Genomic DNA, 19,866 nt, shown 5'->3' on the forward strand with positions numbered 1-19,866 from the left:
CTACCCCCCTCCTCTGAGTGTAAAAGGTTCCCGTAATTGTGTGATAAACAAAAATCGAATGCCATCATCAAAAACTTTTTTTGTATATAGGGAAGATCATCCCTTTGGCTAAACGCCCAATTCAGCACTAGTAATGCATCCTCATGCTGGATAATGGTGTAAAGTGAGGATACATCTGCAGTGACTAAAAACACCTCTGGCTGATCTGGTAATGACACTCCTTTTAAAATCCGTAATAAATCTTTTGTGTCTTTAAGATAAGCTTTCGTATGAGTCACACTATTTTTTGTAAACATTTATCTAAACACTGTCCTACTCTAGCAGTTACAGATCCTATGCTATTTCCTATAGGTCTGGCGGGTGGATTCACAGGGTCCTTGTGTATCTTTGGCAGCGTATAGATAGTAGATATACGACTATAGATAGGTATTAACCACTTTAGCCCCGGAAGATTTGGCTGCTCAAAGACCAGGCCCTATTTAGCGATTTGGCACTGTGTGATTTTAGCGGACAATTGCGCGGTCGTGCGATGCTGTACCAAATTAAAATTGATGTCTCTTTGTTCCCCACAAACAGAGCTTTCTTTTGGTGGTATTTAATCACCTGTGCGATTTTTATTTTTTACGCTATAAATAAAAATAGAGTGACAATTTTGAAAATATAACAATATTTTTCACATTTTTTTATATGAAATTCTCAAAAAAAATGTAAAAATCTAAATTTTTTAACATTTTAGGCCAATTTGTTTTCCGCTACATATGTTTGGTAAAAAAAATCGCAATAAGCATATTTTGATTGGCTTGCGCAAAAGTTATTGCGTTCACTAACTACAGGAACGTTTTATGTCATTTTTATTGTTTCTTTTTTTTTCCAGTAATGGCGGCGATCTGCGATTTCTTTTGCGGGACTGCGACATTGCAACGGACAGATTGGACCCCTGACTGAAATTTTTTACACTTTTGGGGTACCAGTGACATTACTACAGTAATGTAATCAGTGCTAAAAATATGCACTGTTACTGAAAAAAATGACACTGGCAGGGAAGGGGTTAACAGTACTGGTGATCAAGGGTTAAATGTGACCCTAGGGGCGTGATTCTAACTGTGGGGGGCGTGGCTTGCGAAGTCATCACAGAGACATGTGATCCTATATAGCAGGATCACATGACATCTGTGATCACTTCAGGTAGAAGTATGGATGGCTGTGTTTACATCAGCCATCCGTCCTTCTCTCTCAGCTGCGGGAGATTGCGAGTGGACGGTGGCCATCGGAGCCACCTGCCACACGCACTAGCTTCCCAGCTGACGAGTGGGGGCGGGAGCGCGCCTCCGGCGGCGCGTGATCACCCCCTAGCTCCTTGCAGGCGAGGGCTGTACATTTTCAGGGATCATCTGAAAGTAGACAAAGTAGGAGATAGTCAGACAGATTGGGGTAGAGCATTCCAGAGGATGGGAGAGGCTCAGAAGAAGTCCTGGAGGCAAGCATGGGATGAGGTGACAAGGGAGCAAGAGAGCAGGAGGTCTTGGGACGATTTGGCTGGTATTTAGAGGTATTTTACATATTCTATTACATTCTTTGTAACATTCAAATGATGATAGTGTTCCTTCATTTTTATATTTTTTTAAAAGCTATTTTCTTATTATTTATAACCCATATATTTTCTTTTTCTATTTTCTATTAGTTTGGTTGAGTATTTAGATGTGATTTGGTGTTTAGACATCATATTTGGGGGCCTAATATCACTATGTTATTAGCTGTGGTACAAAACTCTAAAATGTTTCCCTCCTCAGTCTCTGAATCAGGACATTTTTCTTTTTTTAAATTACAAATGTAATATGCCCTCAGTCATTTGGAAATTGCTGCCTGTTCATACAGGCTTGATATCTGTGCTGCAGGACTCTAACCTTTTCCCATCTTCAGTCTCTAAAACAAGACACTCATTTTTACTTCCAGATGCAATGTGCTTGCTCTCTCCATTAGAAATTGTGGCCTATCCAATAAAGGCCTCAAAGATGTGGTGCAAATGAATACATATTTTTTTAATGTAAAATTTAACGCAAAAATACACTAAGGTGTTTTTCAATTTTTTTTTTTTTTTATTAGGGCAATATGCCCACTCAGTCATTCAGAAATTGTACCCTCAACATACAGGCTTAAAGCGGAGTTCCACCCTGGGAATACTTTTTTTTGATAAAAATACCCCCGGGACAGTCAGGGCTAGTACATTCCACAATGGCTAGCCTCTGATCTGTCCCGGGTTGCACTTACCTTTTAGGAGAAATGCTTACCTTGAAAAAGTATTGTCCAGTGCTGCCATCTCAGGTGTGGGCAGCTTGAAGCCAGCGCAATCCTCTTCTGCATCCTCTTCCGTCTTCTTCGGTCCCACGATGCACTGCACCGGCCACGGCGCGTCACTTCCGGTGCACGCGCGTCATCCCTCCACAGCTTCTGGGCATGCCCAGAAGCTGTTTAGAAGGGAATGACGCGCGCGCACCTGAACTGACGTCGGGGCCGGTGCAGGTGCATTGATTCCTGGGAGCGATGACGTTCAGCTCCCAGGAATCATTGCAAAGCCAGGAAGTGACGACGGGCCGTGGCCGCCGAGGGGAGGAAGAAGGAAGTAAGGTAAGTATATTTTCTTCTATACGAGGTAAGTAATAAAAAAAAAAAAAATTGCGATTATCCATTTGTTTTTCAGGTGACCCGGAGCGAGAAGATGGAGGTAAGTATCAATTTGGGTGGAACTCCACTTTAATATCTGTTGTGTAAATCTGTAACCTCTTTCCTTCTTTAGTCTCCAAAAAAAGACATGCATTTTTATTGTACATGCAATGTGCTTGCTTTCTCCCTTAGAAATTGTGACTTGCCCAGGAAAGGTTTTAAAAGGTTTGCTGCAAATGTTTACTGACCCTGCTCCTGAATACATTTAGCTCACCCCTTTTTGTTAACAGGGGTGAGAAGCTTATTTGGTGGAGGAGAAGTGAGGAAGGAAAAACAGATGTGAAACAGATATCATAGCCTTCAATACTGCTGGCCACCATCTGCAGCTTTTTAGCCAACCACACACACTCAATGCACTCAGACAGGCAAACCCGCTCTCTGGCAGACAACCAGAGAGGTTTGAAGGCACAGCCACACAATTCAATCTTAGACAGATTAACAGTACATTTATGACCAAGCACACTGTCACTCATAGTGAGGTAGTAAATATTAAAAAATATTTAATTTTTTTTTTAAAATATGTACAAATGTAGAAAAAATATAAAAATACAGGAAAGACAAAGGACATACAGAAATGTGGCTATCTGCTATGAAATGATAAAAAAGAGACAATACAGAAATAAACTACATCGACTGGGCAGCATGGTTAATTCTGTTGGCAGGAAGCACACCAACAAAGTTCCTTAACTGCTGTGTTAGGAACGCACTCCCAGATAAATTACAATGGTAATTTTTATTGCTGCTCAATTTATTGAGGTATAAATGCAGGATCAACTCTAAGCGTTGCCCAGTCACCTCTTGTAGGAAGGGTCCTTCTGAAGGTTATGCGGACCAGATGATTCTGATGGCTGGGTCGGGCTTATGATTCATCAGTGCATGAGCCAGATTGAAACAAGTTTGCACACCTCATGGTTGCCACGATCAGGCACCATATAACCATTCTGTAGAACCCTAGGTGGTTCTGTATGACAGGGCATATACTTTTGCATTTGCATGCAGATTAAAATGTGTATTATTAGAAGGGATGGGTTTCATCTCCCCGGGGCTAACATGTTGGGTTTTATTGGAGAAGAAACATAATCCCTCTGATCCAAGAAAGGGACAAATGTTTTTCAGACAGCATGGAGCTTCGTGTGTACACATTTTTTTTCTCCCCTGCTGGATTTTGCAGCCAACAAGCCTAAAGTTGTCTATCCTTTTCTGCTCACAAGCCTGCAGCACCTATCAGGGGTTTTAGGTAGCTGGGTGTTTGTTCCTTCAAACTCCAGGCCAAATCTGTCTATTTAAATTCAAATTGTGGATATCGGTCTACTCTGTTAACTAAAATATCTATGATACGACTGATTGAAACAGTGTGTCTATGAAATTATCAGATTCCGATATTTTAATGTCACCCCCCTTCTAAATGACAAATGTCTGAGTCTTAATGGGCCATCACAGCTTTTGCCTAGCAGGACAGACAGATTGCTCCCTTTTTTTGTTGAATGGTACGTTTTTACAGGTGGAGCACTAGGCTCCAGTGCAGCAATTTTCAATTGTCCTCTGCAACTGCATTACCTGCTAATAGGGGTTGTGATAATCGAATACCATGAACTTGGGACCATAGAGATAGTGCTGCAGCTTTTTTAGGTCCTGTACAATGGCCAAGCATTCCTTCTCTATGGTGCCTTCTGGTGGCATCTCCTCCAGGTAGCAGCATTCATCTAAGATAAAGCTCCTCTCCAGTCGGTGGTCAGAAACTCAAGCTGGCTGGATATTCTGAAACATTTGCCCTATTGCTTTTGTTATAATGCACATGCTTTTAAGTTTAACTCTGGGGCTACCTTATTCCTTCTGTTTCTGTTTGCTCTTTTACAACATAATAAGCTATGGATATATGTCTGACATTGGGAAGATGCATAATAGTAGATAATAGGATTAAGACAACAGCTCATGTTACTCAAACTGGCGGATAGGATGTAGGCGAAATTCAAAGAGTCATCACTGTACTTATAAATCAGAAGGTAGGAAGTAAAAAAGAGGATATTGGTTGGGCCAAAGCAAAAAGCGAATACAAAAAGTACAACTGCAGTCAAGTAGATGGCTCGAGATCTCCGACGCTTGCATTCAACATGTGGCAGACAGAGACTGCAGATGGTTCCAATGTAACATAAAGTTGTAACAATTAAAGGTATGACAAAGAAAACTATGAGATAAGGAATGAAATAGTAAAAATAAAGGTTTTTTAAATCTTTTGAGTCCAGCACATCATAGCAAGTTGTGATATTTAGTGCAGGGAGTGCAAAGGTTTGCCTGGCGATGAGAAGAGGCACAATGCTGACCAATGAGATGACCCAGATGATACCACACACCAGCCAGGCTCGGTTCACTGAGCGCCATGCGAGAGACCGCACCGGGAAGACTACCGCCAGAAATCGGTCAACGCTGATAATTGTCATAAGCAGGATGGAGCAGTACATGTTGCAGAATAATGCTGCCATGACAAAGCGACACATTCCTTCTCCAATGATCCAGTTGTTTCCAGAGAATCGGTAAACAATGCGAAAAGGCAAGATGCAAACAAACATGATATCTGTAGCAGCAAGGTTCAGCATGTACACTACTGATGGCTTCTTCATCTTCATCTTGACTACAAAAATAAAGATTGCCACAATGTTAAGAGGAAGAGCCAAAAGGACCACAACAGTATAGAATGATGGTACGAATTTGGTCAGCAACCAACTACTAGGGGACTTTATAAAGTCTTCTGAAGAAATATTATATTCCACAGATGCATTACGGAGGTGTATAGTCCATACATGGCTGCAACCTGGAAAGAGAAGAAAATATAAGCATAAAGAATAAAACATGCAAAAAATAACCCAGAGCTATAAAAAGCAGTAAGAAAAACATTATATAAAAGTTTTGGAGAGAAAGGATTGTGAAAAACAAGGACTGGAAACAGGTGGTGAGAACAAGAGAATAACAAATGATGGATGCTCATGGCAGGTGTAATCAAAAGAATCACATTATTACTCTCTGGTTATCACAGGGCCATTTGGCCTTCTGGAGGTCATCTTGGAGCACCAGGTGAATCAGTTTACACAGCAGGATGTTTGTAACAAGGGGTGAAAAAATTGCAACTTCAAAAAGTGCACCATGCCTCTTGCTAAATGCCTCAGACTGTCTACTTTCCAAAAGGGTAATTTCGGAGGTATTTGTACTGTCCTGGCATTTTCGGGCCTCAAGAAATTAGACAAGCCGTCAGTACATTGATTAATTTTCAGATATATATACACCATAGTTTATAAAACTTTCCTACAGGCTAAATAATATACACTGATTTTAGTTATTTTAACCAAAGAAATGTAGCAGAATACAAGTTGGTCTAAATTTATAAAGAAAGATTTTTTTATTTGCAAAACTTCATAACAGAAAAAAAACAAAAAAAAAACAAAAGCAAAAAATAAAAAACCCAATGTTTGTGTAAAAATGAGAGAAATTTCATATAGGTACAGTGTTGAATGACTGCACATTTATCATTCAAAGTGTGACAGCACTAAAAGCTGAAAATTGGTCTGGGCAGGAAGGGGGTGCCCAGTACTGAAGAAAGTTTAGTTCTGGCAAAAAAGTTACCCTTAAAAGAGTTTTCAGCATTCTTTCTCCGATGCTACAAAACAACAATAAAACTCCATGACTAAAAGGATACATCAACCTAAGTCGTTCAACCCCGTAAAATACAAAGACAGACTGTGTGACATGGGTTTTAAAATGACCACAGCAGCTAATTTATTAACCAATGAATAACTAACATCACATTAAGCATAAAAATATTTAAAAACAATTTAACAATGCCAGCAGCAAGGGATCTTAGGGGGGCATTAAGGTACTATTTAAACTAGAATCGTCCATATCCTCTGCTGAGCCCCCAACCGGCTCGAACACGTTACAAATTTACACATTCTTCCATTTTTCCACCCGGGGGACCTAGCTACTGGGTGAACCACCAATAACCATCCAAGTGGAAGTGCCATACCCTAGATGGGCCCTACAATTTTGTAACAATATCATTAATCACTGACCTCCGCTACATGAGCTTGAGTGTTGAGTGACACCTCAATCATACGAGTCCCTCCATACCCACAGTACCCTCTGCACCCCTTGCTGTAGGCCCGAGAACCAAGCAGCCGTGCCTACAGCATTCAAGTAAACACCATCATCCCTCCAGTAGCAGACAGACTGATCCTCCAATTCCAGGTGCCGAACCACTATGCCCCCGAGCCTAGCCACAAACTTGCCTATCTCCCTGTTCACCTTAAAGTGGTTATAAAGGCTCAAGGTATTCTATGCATAAAGGTAAAAACACCTTCTCAGTGCAGCAGCCCCCCCAGTCCCTCTTATACTTATCTAAACACATCTTGATCCAGTGATGTGCATGACAGCCTCGGCTCTCTGGGAACTCTCACTTCTTATTGGTTGAGGCAGCAGTGGAAGTCAAAAACAGTCAGTGAGCCCATGAGAGAGGGGGGGGGGGCAGGACCAGGCTATGGCTCTGTGTGTGAATGGACACACAGAGCAGTGAAAAAGGACCAAGTGCAGACCCCCTCACCCCAACAAACCGCTGTACAGCAAAAAATGTCTCCGGCAGCACCCGACACAATGAAACAGTCACCCCTTTTCCCAACTGATCAGTTTTCGATCTCCCAGTATGTAGCTGGATACTTTCATCAACGGCTAATACATCCGAAAACTTCAGCTCACTAACACCACACCTGTTCTTGCTCACCAACTCCCCAATGCGCAACGCAAAAGCCGCAATAAACAGACTCACCTCATAGATGGGGGTGAAAACCTAAGGCAATGCCTCCACAATCTCCTGAAGCAACCCAAAAGCCACAGGGTGCCTGGTATCCGGTAGCATGCACCCTCGTCAAAATCACCTCATGGCCTGTTTCACCATAAAGTCTTTGGTCAAATCACTCAGACCATGCAGCCAGTAAAGGAAAGCTAAAGTGGCCAATCTCTTGTTCATTTTTTAAACTGACAAACCCAGAGTGAATTCTGTCCCAATAAAAAACAAAAACAAAGACAATCGGTCCTAAGCAATAAAAAACAACCGCCAACTGAACTTATCAATGCAGACGATTTACCCCAAACCTACGAGTACACTGCCCATGTACCCTCACTCACTGAGCGTTTGAGCAGAGCCATTGCTACTCTAATGCCAGCCTCCACAGTTGCTTGGAGGAACCCTGCACTGCTCCACTGCAACGCCAGCCCCTAGAACCTGTCCCACTGGAAATGAGACAAAGCATCAGAAATTGAATTCTGCACACCAGGAACATTAATAGCTTGCACAAAAAATTCATACTTAAACAAAGAACAAGGTGACACAGTAAGCGCAACACTGCCGGCGAAGAGGCAGACAGACAGGAGAATAAATCTCCACCACCCCCATATTATCACAATGAAAAAAAACCTGACGATGATTAAACTTGGAGCCCCACATCTCAACAGCTACCATATTCAGGAAAAAGCTCCAACAACACCAAGTTGCTCAAGAACCCTGCTGCTCGTAATTCTTCTGGCTATTCGGCTACACAATATGCTCCGTGACAAAACGCTCCACAACCAGAGCTTCCCGCAGCATCGGTATACAGGTCAATGTCAAAAGCCCACACAACCAGAGCCATCCACAAAGACCTTCAATTATAAGAGGCCCAAAACTTGTCCCAAAACCACAGATCAGCTTTATGCTCATGCGAGAGCCTGATGAAGTGATGTAGCAATATCACCCCTGAAGTAGTAGTGCTAAGGCGACGGCAGAAGATGCGTCCCATAGGGGCGGCAGTAAAAGTTAAGCTTACCCTATAAAGACTGCATCTGGTTAAGCCTAACCTTGTTCATCTTCCTGGACTTATCAACAATTCGATGCAAAGCCTCCAATGGCCTCCATCGCTCGCGTGTAGCAAATTTACACTGTTATACAAGCTGTACACTCACTACTTTACATTGTAGTAAAGGGCCATTTCTTTAGTGTTGTCTCATGAAAATATATAATAAAATATTTACAAATATGTGAGGGGTGTATATAAGACACCGAATTCAAGTCAGGTGCAATTGCATCATTCACCAAAAATCTCCCTGTGGGTACTACAAATGGTGTATCAGCGTGAATTTCTTGGGTTCCTTTTTGGGGACCACCCCCAGTTAGGACACATGCAAAAAAGGAAGCCCTTGGACCAAGTTCCACCTCTCTAGCCAATTTGGCAGAAACAACCTAAAGAAAATGAAGCGTCAATGTCCAATTTTTAGGTAGCGAAGATCAAGTCACCAGCAAGGATCAAGGATTGCGAAAGCCATGTGCAAAAACCATCGGCCAGGAAAACTGCTGCCTCCCTCCGGGGATAGGCATTTAGATACAGCAACATCACAGGAAGGCTTACTGGTGTCCTCCTTTTTGAAGCTGAGTCTTTACTTTCTTAAAAAATCTTACATAACTGTGCGAGCCCCCGCAACTGGAGCACTCATGGCAAAAACGATAGGTTGCACAGAAACAGAACATTCCCTCGTTAAATTTGCCAACAGAAGCCTTTTTAATGTGCGGCTTACTGTCCAGCGATGCCTGAACCGCTGGCCACCCAGGGAAAGGGCTGTTCCCCGGAGCACTTGACTGTTCCATGAACTTCATCCAAAGCCTGATATCCTTGTGATGCCAATGCAAGCCAGGCCACAAGGCCTTACAATGACAAACCTGCTGGTCATAGCAAAGCCAAGCAGTATCCCCCTAGACCCTATACGCCTCTCCAATTGCGTCCAGATAGCAGAAAAGTGGTAAATAATTCTCCAATGCCTTCTCGTCAATGATGCTTGCCAAGATAGCAAAGGCCTGAAGCCAACTGGAAAAAGTGCAGGGGATAAGCCACCAGCAACACTTTTCCTCCTTTTTGCTCTTATCTGCCATTCCTTTCTCTATATTACATTTTTCCAAGGGCAAGAGGGAGAATATTTCCACATATTCACCACTTCAAATTTTTTCTCCACCGTCCTGCTTAAGATGAACCCCCAAAGGGTCCTCAAAGCACACATATATTTCGCATTTTGAAGTGCCAGTCAACTGCACCTTATCCTTCTCCGACTCCTTGGCCTTGTGGGATTCTGACCCACCGGCCTTCTCAGTCTGTGACGCAGACTCAGTACTGGTAATGGAGGATGGAGCTGCCTCAGTCCCAACAGCCACATCCCTTCGACCCTGCTCATCAGGCATCACTGTGCCCCCACCATGGAAATTGGCACTTAAAATCCAGTTTCCTCTGTATCCACATAGTAACAGAGCACCACACTATTACAATATACTATATACTAATATATACAGGTGCATCTCAGAAAAATTTGAATATCATCAAATAGTTAATTTATTTCAATAATTCAATTCAAAAAGAGAAAAGGATATATTTTATACAGATGTGTTACACACAGAGTGATATATTTCAAGCATTTATTTCTTTTAATTTAGGTGATTATGGCTTACAGCTAGTTAAAAGCCAGCAGATGGAAACACAAAGTGCTCTAGAATTTCCTGGTAGAGGGCTTCACTGACTCTGGACTTGATAAAACACTGTGGACCAACACCAGCAGATGACATGGCTACCCAAACCATTACTGACTGTGGAAACATCACACTGGACCTCATGCAACTTGGATTCTGTGCCTCTCCACTCTTCCTCCAGACTCCGGGACCTTGATTTCCAAATGAAATGCAAGATTTTCTACAGTCCATGATGATTTGGGGAGCCATGTCATCTGCTGGTGTGTTGGTCCACTGTGTTTTATCAAGTCCAAAGTCAGCGCAGCCCTCTACCAGGAAATTCTAGAGCTCTTCATGCTTCCCTCTGCTGACCAGCTTTATGGAGATGCTGATTTCATTTTCCAGCAGGACTTGGCACCGCCCACACTGCCAAAACTACCAATACCTGGTCACATGATCATGGGATCACTGTGCTTGAATGGCCAGCAAACTCGCCTGACCTAAACCCCATAGAGAATCTGTGGGGTATTGTTAACCACTTAAGCCCCAGCCCTATTTCGGACATTTTTTGTTCACAAGTTAAAATCAGTATTTTTTCCTAGAATTGAGGGTCTAAAAGACCATAGACCTCTCCACTGCACTTCCATGTATGCAAAACACCGAAAACGGCGTTTTTGCATACAGCTGTTTTTTAAATTTGCTGCCTTTTGCAGCACAGTAACCCGGAAGTGACGTCATGGACGCCGCCTCCGTGTTACGTCATCGGAGACCCGATCAAAGCCATTTCCGGCATTCATCGGGACTCCATCCAGCTGAGGGACGTGCCGGCTGGGTGCTCGGGGCTCCCAGTGGGACGGGAGCCCCGAGCAAAGTCACGGAAGGCGGCGGGAGGGGGGGGGGGCGTCCCCTCCCGCTCACCCGGGTAACGATCGAGCGGCTCCCGAGCCACATCGGTCATTACCGACGGAAAGCCGACCGTTGACACTAAACCACAGTACTGGGATGGTGTCTCTAGCTAGAGGCATCATCCCGGTATACTACCGCAAAGTTTACCGACGTAAATATACGTTAGTATGCGGTAAGTGGTTAAGAGGAAGATGAGAGACACCAGAACCAACAATGCAGATGAGCTGAAGTCCGCTATCAAAGCAACCTGGGCTTCCATAACACCTCAGCAGTGCCACAGGCTGATCGCCTCCATGCCACGCCACATTGATGCAGTCATTCACGCAAAAGGAACCCCGACCAAGTATTGAGTGCATATTATACTGTGCATGAACATACTTTTCAGTAAGCCAACATTTCTGTATTAAAAAAACTTTTTTTTTTATTGGTCCTTTGTAATATTCTACATTTCTGAGATCATACATTTTGGAGTGTCACTCGCTGTAAGCCACAATCATCAAAATTAAAAGAAATAAAAGCTTGAAATATATCACTCTGTGTGTGACGCATCTATATAAAATATGAGTTTCACTTTTTAAATTTAATTACTGAAATAAATTAACTTTTTGATGATATTCTAATGTTATGAGGCGTACCTGTGTATGTGTGTGTGTATATATACGTATGTATATATATATATATATATATATATATATATATATATATATATATATATATATATAAAAATAAACTGTGTTTTTAGCTTTTAGCCTGGAGCTAAACTGTGTAAGCGCTAAACAATAAAAAAGAAAAATAAATTACATCATAATAATACCAGTCCCAGTCTCATGGCAAGTCAGAAAAAATTTAGAAAGTTCCATCCATGAGCTTGTTTTAACCACTTAAAATTCAGGCCATTTTTAAAAATGACCTAAGGATGGGAAGCGATTGTTTCTTATATTATTTCTTATTTCTGAACCTAATAGAGGAAAATAGAAAAACAAAACCCAAAATATATGGCTTTTGCATATTAACTACAGGTTTATAAAAAGTAACACAGGCATACGGACTCACATCACAAAGCTTTAACACCAGTTTAAAGCTTAATCTGATTGTATAATCTCCTTTAGATCTCTGAACAACTATGTAGTACAAAAGCCTGCCTGATTGGATACAAATTGATTGTATAGATTAGGTAGGTCTTCATATTACATAGTTCTGGCAAATCTAAAGTTAATTGTACAAAGATTGCATGATTAGGTTGTTTTGTGTATAATGACCTTAACCACTTGCCGACCGCCGCACGACTATATACTGCGGCAGTCAGCCCCCTACAGGCAAAGTGACGTAGGGGTACGTCACTCGCCCATGAGCCTGTAGGGGGCGGGAGCGCGCCACCGGCGGTGCGCTCCCGCCCCGCTTATTCCCTGCTTAGCCAGTGCGTGTGACCGGCGGCTCCGATGTCCGCCGGCCACTCCCGATCTCCCTCAGGAGAGGGAGAAAGACAGACGGCTGATGTAAACACAGCCGCCTGTCATTCTCCCTGAAGTAATGACAGAGGCTATGTGATTCTGCTATGTAGGATCGTATGTCTCTGTGATTACTTCACTAGCCACGCCCCCTAACAGTTAGAATCACGCCCCTAGAGACACACTTAACCCCTTGATCACCCATACTGTTAACCCCTTCCCTGCCAGTGTCATTTTTACAGTAACAGTGCATATTTATAGCACTGATTACTATAGTAATGTCACTGGTACCCCCAAAAGTGTCAAAAATGTCAGTTAGGGGTCCAATCTGTCCGCCACAATTTTGCAGTCCTGCAAAAAAAAAAAAAAAAAAACTGCAGATCGCCGTCATTACTAGTTAAAAAAAACAATGAAAATGACATAAATATTTTCCGTAGTTAGTAAACGCAATAACTTTTGCGCAAACCAATCAAAATACACTTATTGCAATTTTTTTTACCAAAAATATGTAGCAGAAAAACAATTGGCCTAAAATGTTAAAAAATTTCGATTTTTACATTTTTTTTGAGAATTTCATATAAAAAAAATTGAAAAATATTGTTAGTTTTTCAAAATTGACGCTCTTTTTTTGTTTATAGCGCAAAAAATAAAAATCGCCCAGGTGATCAAATACCACCAAAAGAAAGGCTCTGTTTGTGGGAAAAAAAGGATGTCAATTTCATTTGGGTACAGCGTCGCACGACCGCGCAATTGTCCATGAAATTCCAGCAGTGCCGAATCGCAAAATAGGGCCTGGTCATTGAGCAGCCAAATCCTCCAGGGCTTAAGTGGTTAAGGCCAGCCATAGACGGAGCTAATTTCTTTCCTGCAAACACGGGACAGTGTTGACAGGGGACTCCCTCCTACAGAGCCAGTGTGTTCCTCTGGCAGGGGGGCATGGGGGAGCAGGGATCCGGAAGGCTGATTGTACTCAAGTTGATAGATCGATCAACTTAGGTACATTCAGCCTGTCCATACATGAGAAGGGTGGTGGGTGGAACCAAGGACAAAATCCTAGAGTACCAACATCCCTAAAAATATAAAAAAAAATTGGCATGTGGAATGTGGGACTTTGAAGGTACTCAAAGATTAAGAAAATTGCAAAAATTTTTTTTTTTGTTTTTATAAAAATTAATTATATTTTATTACATATATAATCATAAAAACATACAATAACATGTATTGGCTGTCTTATAAGAGTATAGATATACAATAATTTGATTTAGCTTCAATTTCCGACCAGTTTCGCCGGACTGGCTTCCTCAGGGAAATGAAGGTAGAAGAAAAACATACCTGTAAAATGAATTGTGTATAGTGATACATTGAACTATAATTTCTTTGTGCCAAATAAACAAGTCAATGCAAAAAATTCACCATACCTGGAGCATGGAGTTTTATATTTTAGAAGGTTGAAAGAATGATAAGGGACTACACTTCCAGGAGCTCAACAGCCGTGCATGCGAGGTGGGGACCCCACCTAATGGGTCTCCCGCAGAGGGGATATCAAGTCTCATATAAAATAGCTCATAATAAGTAAAAAACCTGTCAAGAATATATTATATGTTTATTAGTCTTAACATATTGTCATTTGTGTGTGTTTATGTGAAAATTTTGAATCATCAAATATACTTACATATATCACATGTGTGTCTGGATTGCCTAACGCGCCTGACACATGTGATATATGTAAGTATATTTGATGATTCAGGTATGTTTTTCTTCTTAGTTTTGTGTGTATATACCTTCATTTCCCTGAGGAAGCCAGTCCGACGAAACCGGTCGGAAATTGAAATTAAATCAAATTATTGTATATCTATACTCTTATAAGACAGCCAATACATGTTATTGTATGTTTTTATGACTATATATGTAATAAAATATAATTCATTTTTATAAAAAAAATACATTTTTTGCAATTTCTGAGTCTTTGAGTACCTTTAAAGTCCCACATTCCACATGCTTTCGTATGGTTCGTATCTCAATTGGTTCCTGCTGAACTGGCTGAGATTCAAACCATCTATGGGCAGCTTAAGACTTCGTTTCTATGTGCGGTAGAGTTTACCGAGGTGGAGGCAGTTGACAAGCAGCTGGGAGGCAATATGTTGCTTTCTGAATGCTTTTTTCAACCACTGAACGCCCATTGAGCCACAAGTTGAGTGGTCCCATTGTGTTAAAAAAATAAGTCCTATGGTAATGTTCAAAGCCTATCAACCAACCACAATTTAGTCTAAAGCACACGTGTCGGAATTTTCGTCTGACGACTGATCCGCCGATTTTCGGCTTGTTAGTATGATGCTTCCGACAACCGACTCCGACTTTTCGGCCGAAAAAATAATGGTGTGCAGGCTATAAAATTTTTGTCACGTCCGATTTTCGTCTCATTAGTACAGATTCCGATGGGGAAAAATCTTATGAGCAAGACTAGGCATGCTCAGAGATGAAAGAACACATAGAAAGCAATCCAACACATGACATCACTTCTGAAGTAGAATTCTGTCATGCGGGAAAATTTGTGTGCAGTCTAGAGCACATTCCAACCAACAGACACCACTCTGGACAAAAGACGGACGACTGGTCGGCGGAAATTCGTTGCGTGTGTACGAGGCTTTAGTTTCTATGTGCGGTAGAGTTTACCGAGGTGGAGGCAGTTGACAAGCAGCTGGGAGGCAATATGTTGCTTTCTGAATGCTTTTTTCAACCACTGAAAGCCCATTGAACTACAAGTTGAGTGGTCCCATTGTGGTCCCTATGGTAATGTTCAAAGTCTATCAACCAACCACAATTTAGTCTGCCAAATTCAGACTAGTAAAACGGAAACTGGCCAATTCTTGGGATTTTTACACATGCTTGCCTTGTAGGTAGTTTTTTTAAGCCTGTGCTCATAAAGGTGGAGAACCTTTCTAAAACATCATGGCCATGCTCTGCCAAATGTAATTTTAGATTCAGTCTGTGAGATCAATGACATTTGCCAACCATTGAGTAGAGTGTTCCTGGTTGGATATGATGGGCATGGATTGCTTAGATAGGCGCTCACTTTGCATAGCTGTTGCAGTCAGATTATTTAGATAAGTAACGGGTACTCACCCTCTGTTTCATTGTCGCCACTCACTGGGCAGAACAAGGTGACCGCGTGTAGAAGGAAGAGAGGTAAAAGTAGACCGACTTCCATCTCTGCAGCAGGCTAAGTTCTGAGTAAAATAAGAAGAATCCGCAGATGCAGATAAGGATAGGAGAGTTTTTCAGTAGAAGGGTGTGTGCAATTATTCACAGCAGAGGAATCCTCTACATAAGGCCTTCGAGCTATATACAGTATATGTATATTTCCACACAACACTTGGTGTTTTGACACCACAGAATCAGAAACATTTCTTATCATTTTACAATAAAAATAATAAAATATAATGCAGATGCAGCCCCCTCACAATAAAAGACATCTTATACCTCACATAAAACACTATCTTCGTAAAAACATCACATACATCACATAATAATTACATATTGCATGTTAAAATGAGCCCTGGTTCACACCAGTTTTGATTATGATTTCCTAGCTGCAGATCAGTGCGATTTGGACCTCCGATTTCATTGCGGTTTGCAGCTTTTTTTTTAACAGAAGTTAATGCAAGTCGTAATGAAATTGCGAAAAAGTAGTGCAGGAAGCTTGAGTCGCAACAATTTGAACAGTTCCATTGCCAACAAATCGCACTGGTGTGAACTAGGGCTCAACCCTAAAAAGCGTTGGTACTTGAGACAAGGTTTGGTTTTGCCATTGAGTTGGGATTGTGCCAAACTTTGCTTGTTCGTACTTCGCCCCAAATGGCAGACTTATGGAACCCTTCACCTGGGAGCCAAAAGGGAATCCTGCGCATTTTGTTGCATGAACTGTGAACTGTGGTCAAGTGGTACAGTATGGACAATCCATACCTCCCAACTTTCCTGAGATGGGAATGAGGGACACCTATTAGCAAAAGTATGTAGGCATAGGACACACCCCCTGTCACGCCCCCCTTTACCTCCCTGGCCAGCCTTTCTCAACCATTTCAACACAGAAATAAATTTCTGGTCTCGGGGAACCCCTGCTAAAAATTTAAAATCTACAACTCAAGACACATTAGTGTGACAGTCAGTGGGAAGAATGCTCCTTACTCTTTTCATCATTGGGAAGAATTACCCCCTTAGGGCTCTTTCACACGGTCCGCCTCCGTAGGTGGATCCGTGTTGCTCAGCGGGGATCGATCCGCGATCCCCGCTGAGCCGGCGGATGACAGCTCCGTCTCCACTTGCAGAGCAGAGAGGGAGGTGTCACAGTCCCCGCTGCCCTCTATGGGGGATCGGATGAGAGCGGACCGCCTGTCCGCTCTCAACCGATCCGATCCGATTACTGAACGGATGGAAAAATAGGGTTTCCATCCGTCCAGATTTCACGGACAGGATCGGATGCGGATGGCAGCGGGTGTCAGCGGAGGTGTCTCCGCTGACACCCGTTGCCCCATAGAGCTGCATGGAGGATCCGATCAGATCCGCCTAAAAAACTGACAGGCGGATCTGATCGGATCGCCCGTGTGAAAGAGCCCTTACAGATAGCTAAAAGGAACAATGGTGTCATTGGAAACTTATCTGAGAGGTAGAAATTGCCCATTGCTCAAGGAACCCCTAGCAACCTCAGGAGGAACCCTGGTTGAGAAACCCTGTCCCTGGCGGTAATCCCGAGTGTGGCTCGGGGTAAATTTTCAGTACCAAAAGTGGTAACCCTGAGCCACACTCGGGATTACCCTGTAGTGAAACTTACCTTGTCCCTACGATCCCCCGATGATGCCGGTGTTCTATTAGAATACAGCTACCTATCAGATTCTGCAACTGGAAGTGACGTTCGAATGAGAAAACGTACTCTACATGCGCCATGCGTTCCAACATGGCCGCTATGCGCTCCAATAGCTTTCCTAAAGTGACAGAACACGAAGCAGCAGCACACAAGATCTTACACCCACGCAACTCTTGAATTTCAGACTGATTTTAGCAGTAAACTCCCCTTATATACTGAAATCGACTATATCACCATGACCGAGTGAAATAGTCTATTTTACTATATAATCAGTTTGTTGCTGAGCAGTGCGGGGTGTACCAAGATGGCCGTCGCCAACTTCTACCTGCAGGTTGCTCGCTATATTTACTATATTACAATGATAATAGAAATGGAATACTGTTACTCACTCTATAAGGTCAGTTTACTGCTAAAATAAATCTAAAATCCAAGACTTGCGTGGGTGTAAGAAGATGTCCACAGCTGCTTCGTGTTCTGTCACATTAGGAAAGCTATTGGAGCGCATAGCGGCCATGTTGGAACGCATGGCGCATGCGCAGTAAGTTTTTCTTTCCGAACGTCACTTCAGGTTGCAGAATCTGATAGGTATCGGTATTCTGATAGAACACCGGCATCCGTATTCCAGGTTCCCTTCTCTGCGAGCGCCACGACGCAGGGGGGGGGGGGGGGGTGGAACCGAGAGGGAAATTTTAACCACTTTAGAACCGCTCACAGTAATACTACTGCGGCAGAGTGGTTCGTTATCGTCCAGCGACGTAGTATTAACGTCGTTAGACACTCCCCCTTCTGTTTTCATTCACAGCGGGAGTCGGGCCAGGGGAGGAGCAGCGGCGATCGCCGCTGCTCTTACCCGATCGTCGGGGATCGAGTCTGGAGATCCGCCCGCTGTGTGTAAACACAAGCGGGCGGATCTCCATAGTGACAGGGAGTGACAGATCGGACTGTTCAGCATAGCTGGACATCCGATCTGTCCATGACTCACACAGTCACCTCCCCCCCTACACGTCAGTAAGCACCAGGCATACATTAACCCCTCCCTCTCCAATAAAATTAACCCCTTCCCTGCCAGTGTCATTTTTACAGTAACAGTGCATATTTATAGCACTGATTACTGCAGTAATGTCACTGGTACCCCCAAAAGTGTCAAAAATGTCAGTCAAGGGTCCGATCTGTCCGCCGCAATGTCGCAGTCCCGCAAAAAAAATCGCAGATCGCCGCCATTACGCGTTAAAAAAAAAACACCAAAAATGACAGAAATCTTTCCCTTTGTTAGTAAACGCAATAACTTTTGCGCAAACCAATCAAAATACGCTTATTGCGATTTTTTTTACCAAACATATGTAGCAGAAAACAAATTGGCCAAAAATGTTTAAAAAAATTGTTTTTTACATCTTTTTTGGGGGGAATTTCATATAAAAAAATGTTAAAAATATTGTTATTTTTTCAAAATAAACGCTCTTTTTTTGTTTATAGCGCAAAAAGTAAAAATTGCACAGGTGATCAAATACCACCAAAAGAAAGCTCTGTTTGTGGGAAAAAAAGGACGTAAATTTCGTTTGGGTACGGCGTTGCACGACCGCGCAATTGTCAGTTGAAGTCGCACAGCGCCGAATCGCAAAAAGTGGCCTGGACGGAAGACAGCAAAATCCTCCGGTGGTAAAGTGGTTAAAAAAGTATACAAAACATGAAATGATACATTGTAATCTGTTAGGATTACATTACTGTGTCAAACCATTTCACCTCAGATTTGTCCCTAGCGCTTTGTCCAGTTCCCTGCCTGCACTTTTACTGTTTTATTCCTTTTATTAATATTTTTTTATTAATAATTTATTAATGTATTAATCATTTTTATTCACTTTTACTGTTTTATTCCTAAGAATTACAGGGCTACAATATAAAACAACAGATTTCCATGCAAAACAATGAACCGCTTTGACATTCAAAAATACTGACATGATCAGACCGCCAGGGAGGTTAACCACTTTCAGCCCCGGACGGTTTTCCCCCTTAATGACCAGGCCATTTTTTGGCGATTCGGCACTGAGTTACTTTAACTGACAATTGCGTGGTCGTGCGACGCTGTACCCAAATAAAATGAATGTCCTTTTTTTTCCCCCCACAAATAGAGCTTTCTTTTGGTGGGATTTGATCACCTCTGCGGTTTTTCGTTTTTGCGCTGTAAACAAAGAAAAAAAGCGTAAATTTTGAAAAAACACCAATATTTTCTACTTTCTGCTATAAAACATTCCGAATAAAAAATAAAAAATAAAATTTTTTTAATCAGTTAACGCCAGTTTGTATTCTGCTACATATTTTAGGTAAAAAAAATCCCTAAAAGCGTATAATAATTGGTTTGCGCAAAAGTTATGGCGTTTACAAACTACGGGATAGATTTATGGACTTTTTTATTTATTTTTTGTTTT

At 42.1% G+C, this 19,866-nt stretch overlaps 1 protein-coding gene across 1 annotated transcript in view; it reads right to left on the reverse strand.

Moving 5' to 3' along the window:
• Positions 1–4,466: 4,466 nt before the first annotated feature.
• LOC309553036 (proteinase-activated receptor 1-like) overlaps positions 4,467–19,866 on the reverse strand; it is a gene marked incomplete at its 5' end in the record, with an annotated part of 81,637 nt that continues 66,237 nt past the window's right edge. The window contains 2 exons of the mRNA XM_082253936.1: positions 4,467–5,530; positions 15,706–15,802. Coding sequence (XP_082110062.1) covers positions 4,506–5,530; positions 15,706–15,802 — 1,122 coding nt within the window. The 3' untranslated portion in view covers positions 4,467–4,505. The remainder of the gene's footprint in view (positions 5,531–15,705; positions 15,803–19,866) is intronic.

Source organism: Pelophylax lessonae (assembly GCF_965119305.1).
Source record: "Pelophylax lessonae genome assembly, chromosome: 4".
NCBI classification, from domain to species: Eukaryota; Metazoa; Chordata; class Amphibia; order Anura; family Ranidae; genus Pelophylax; species Pelophylax lessonae.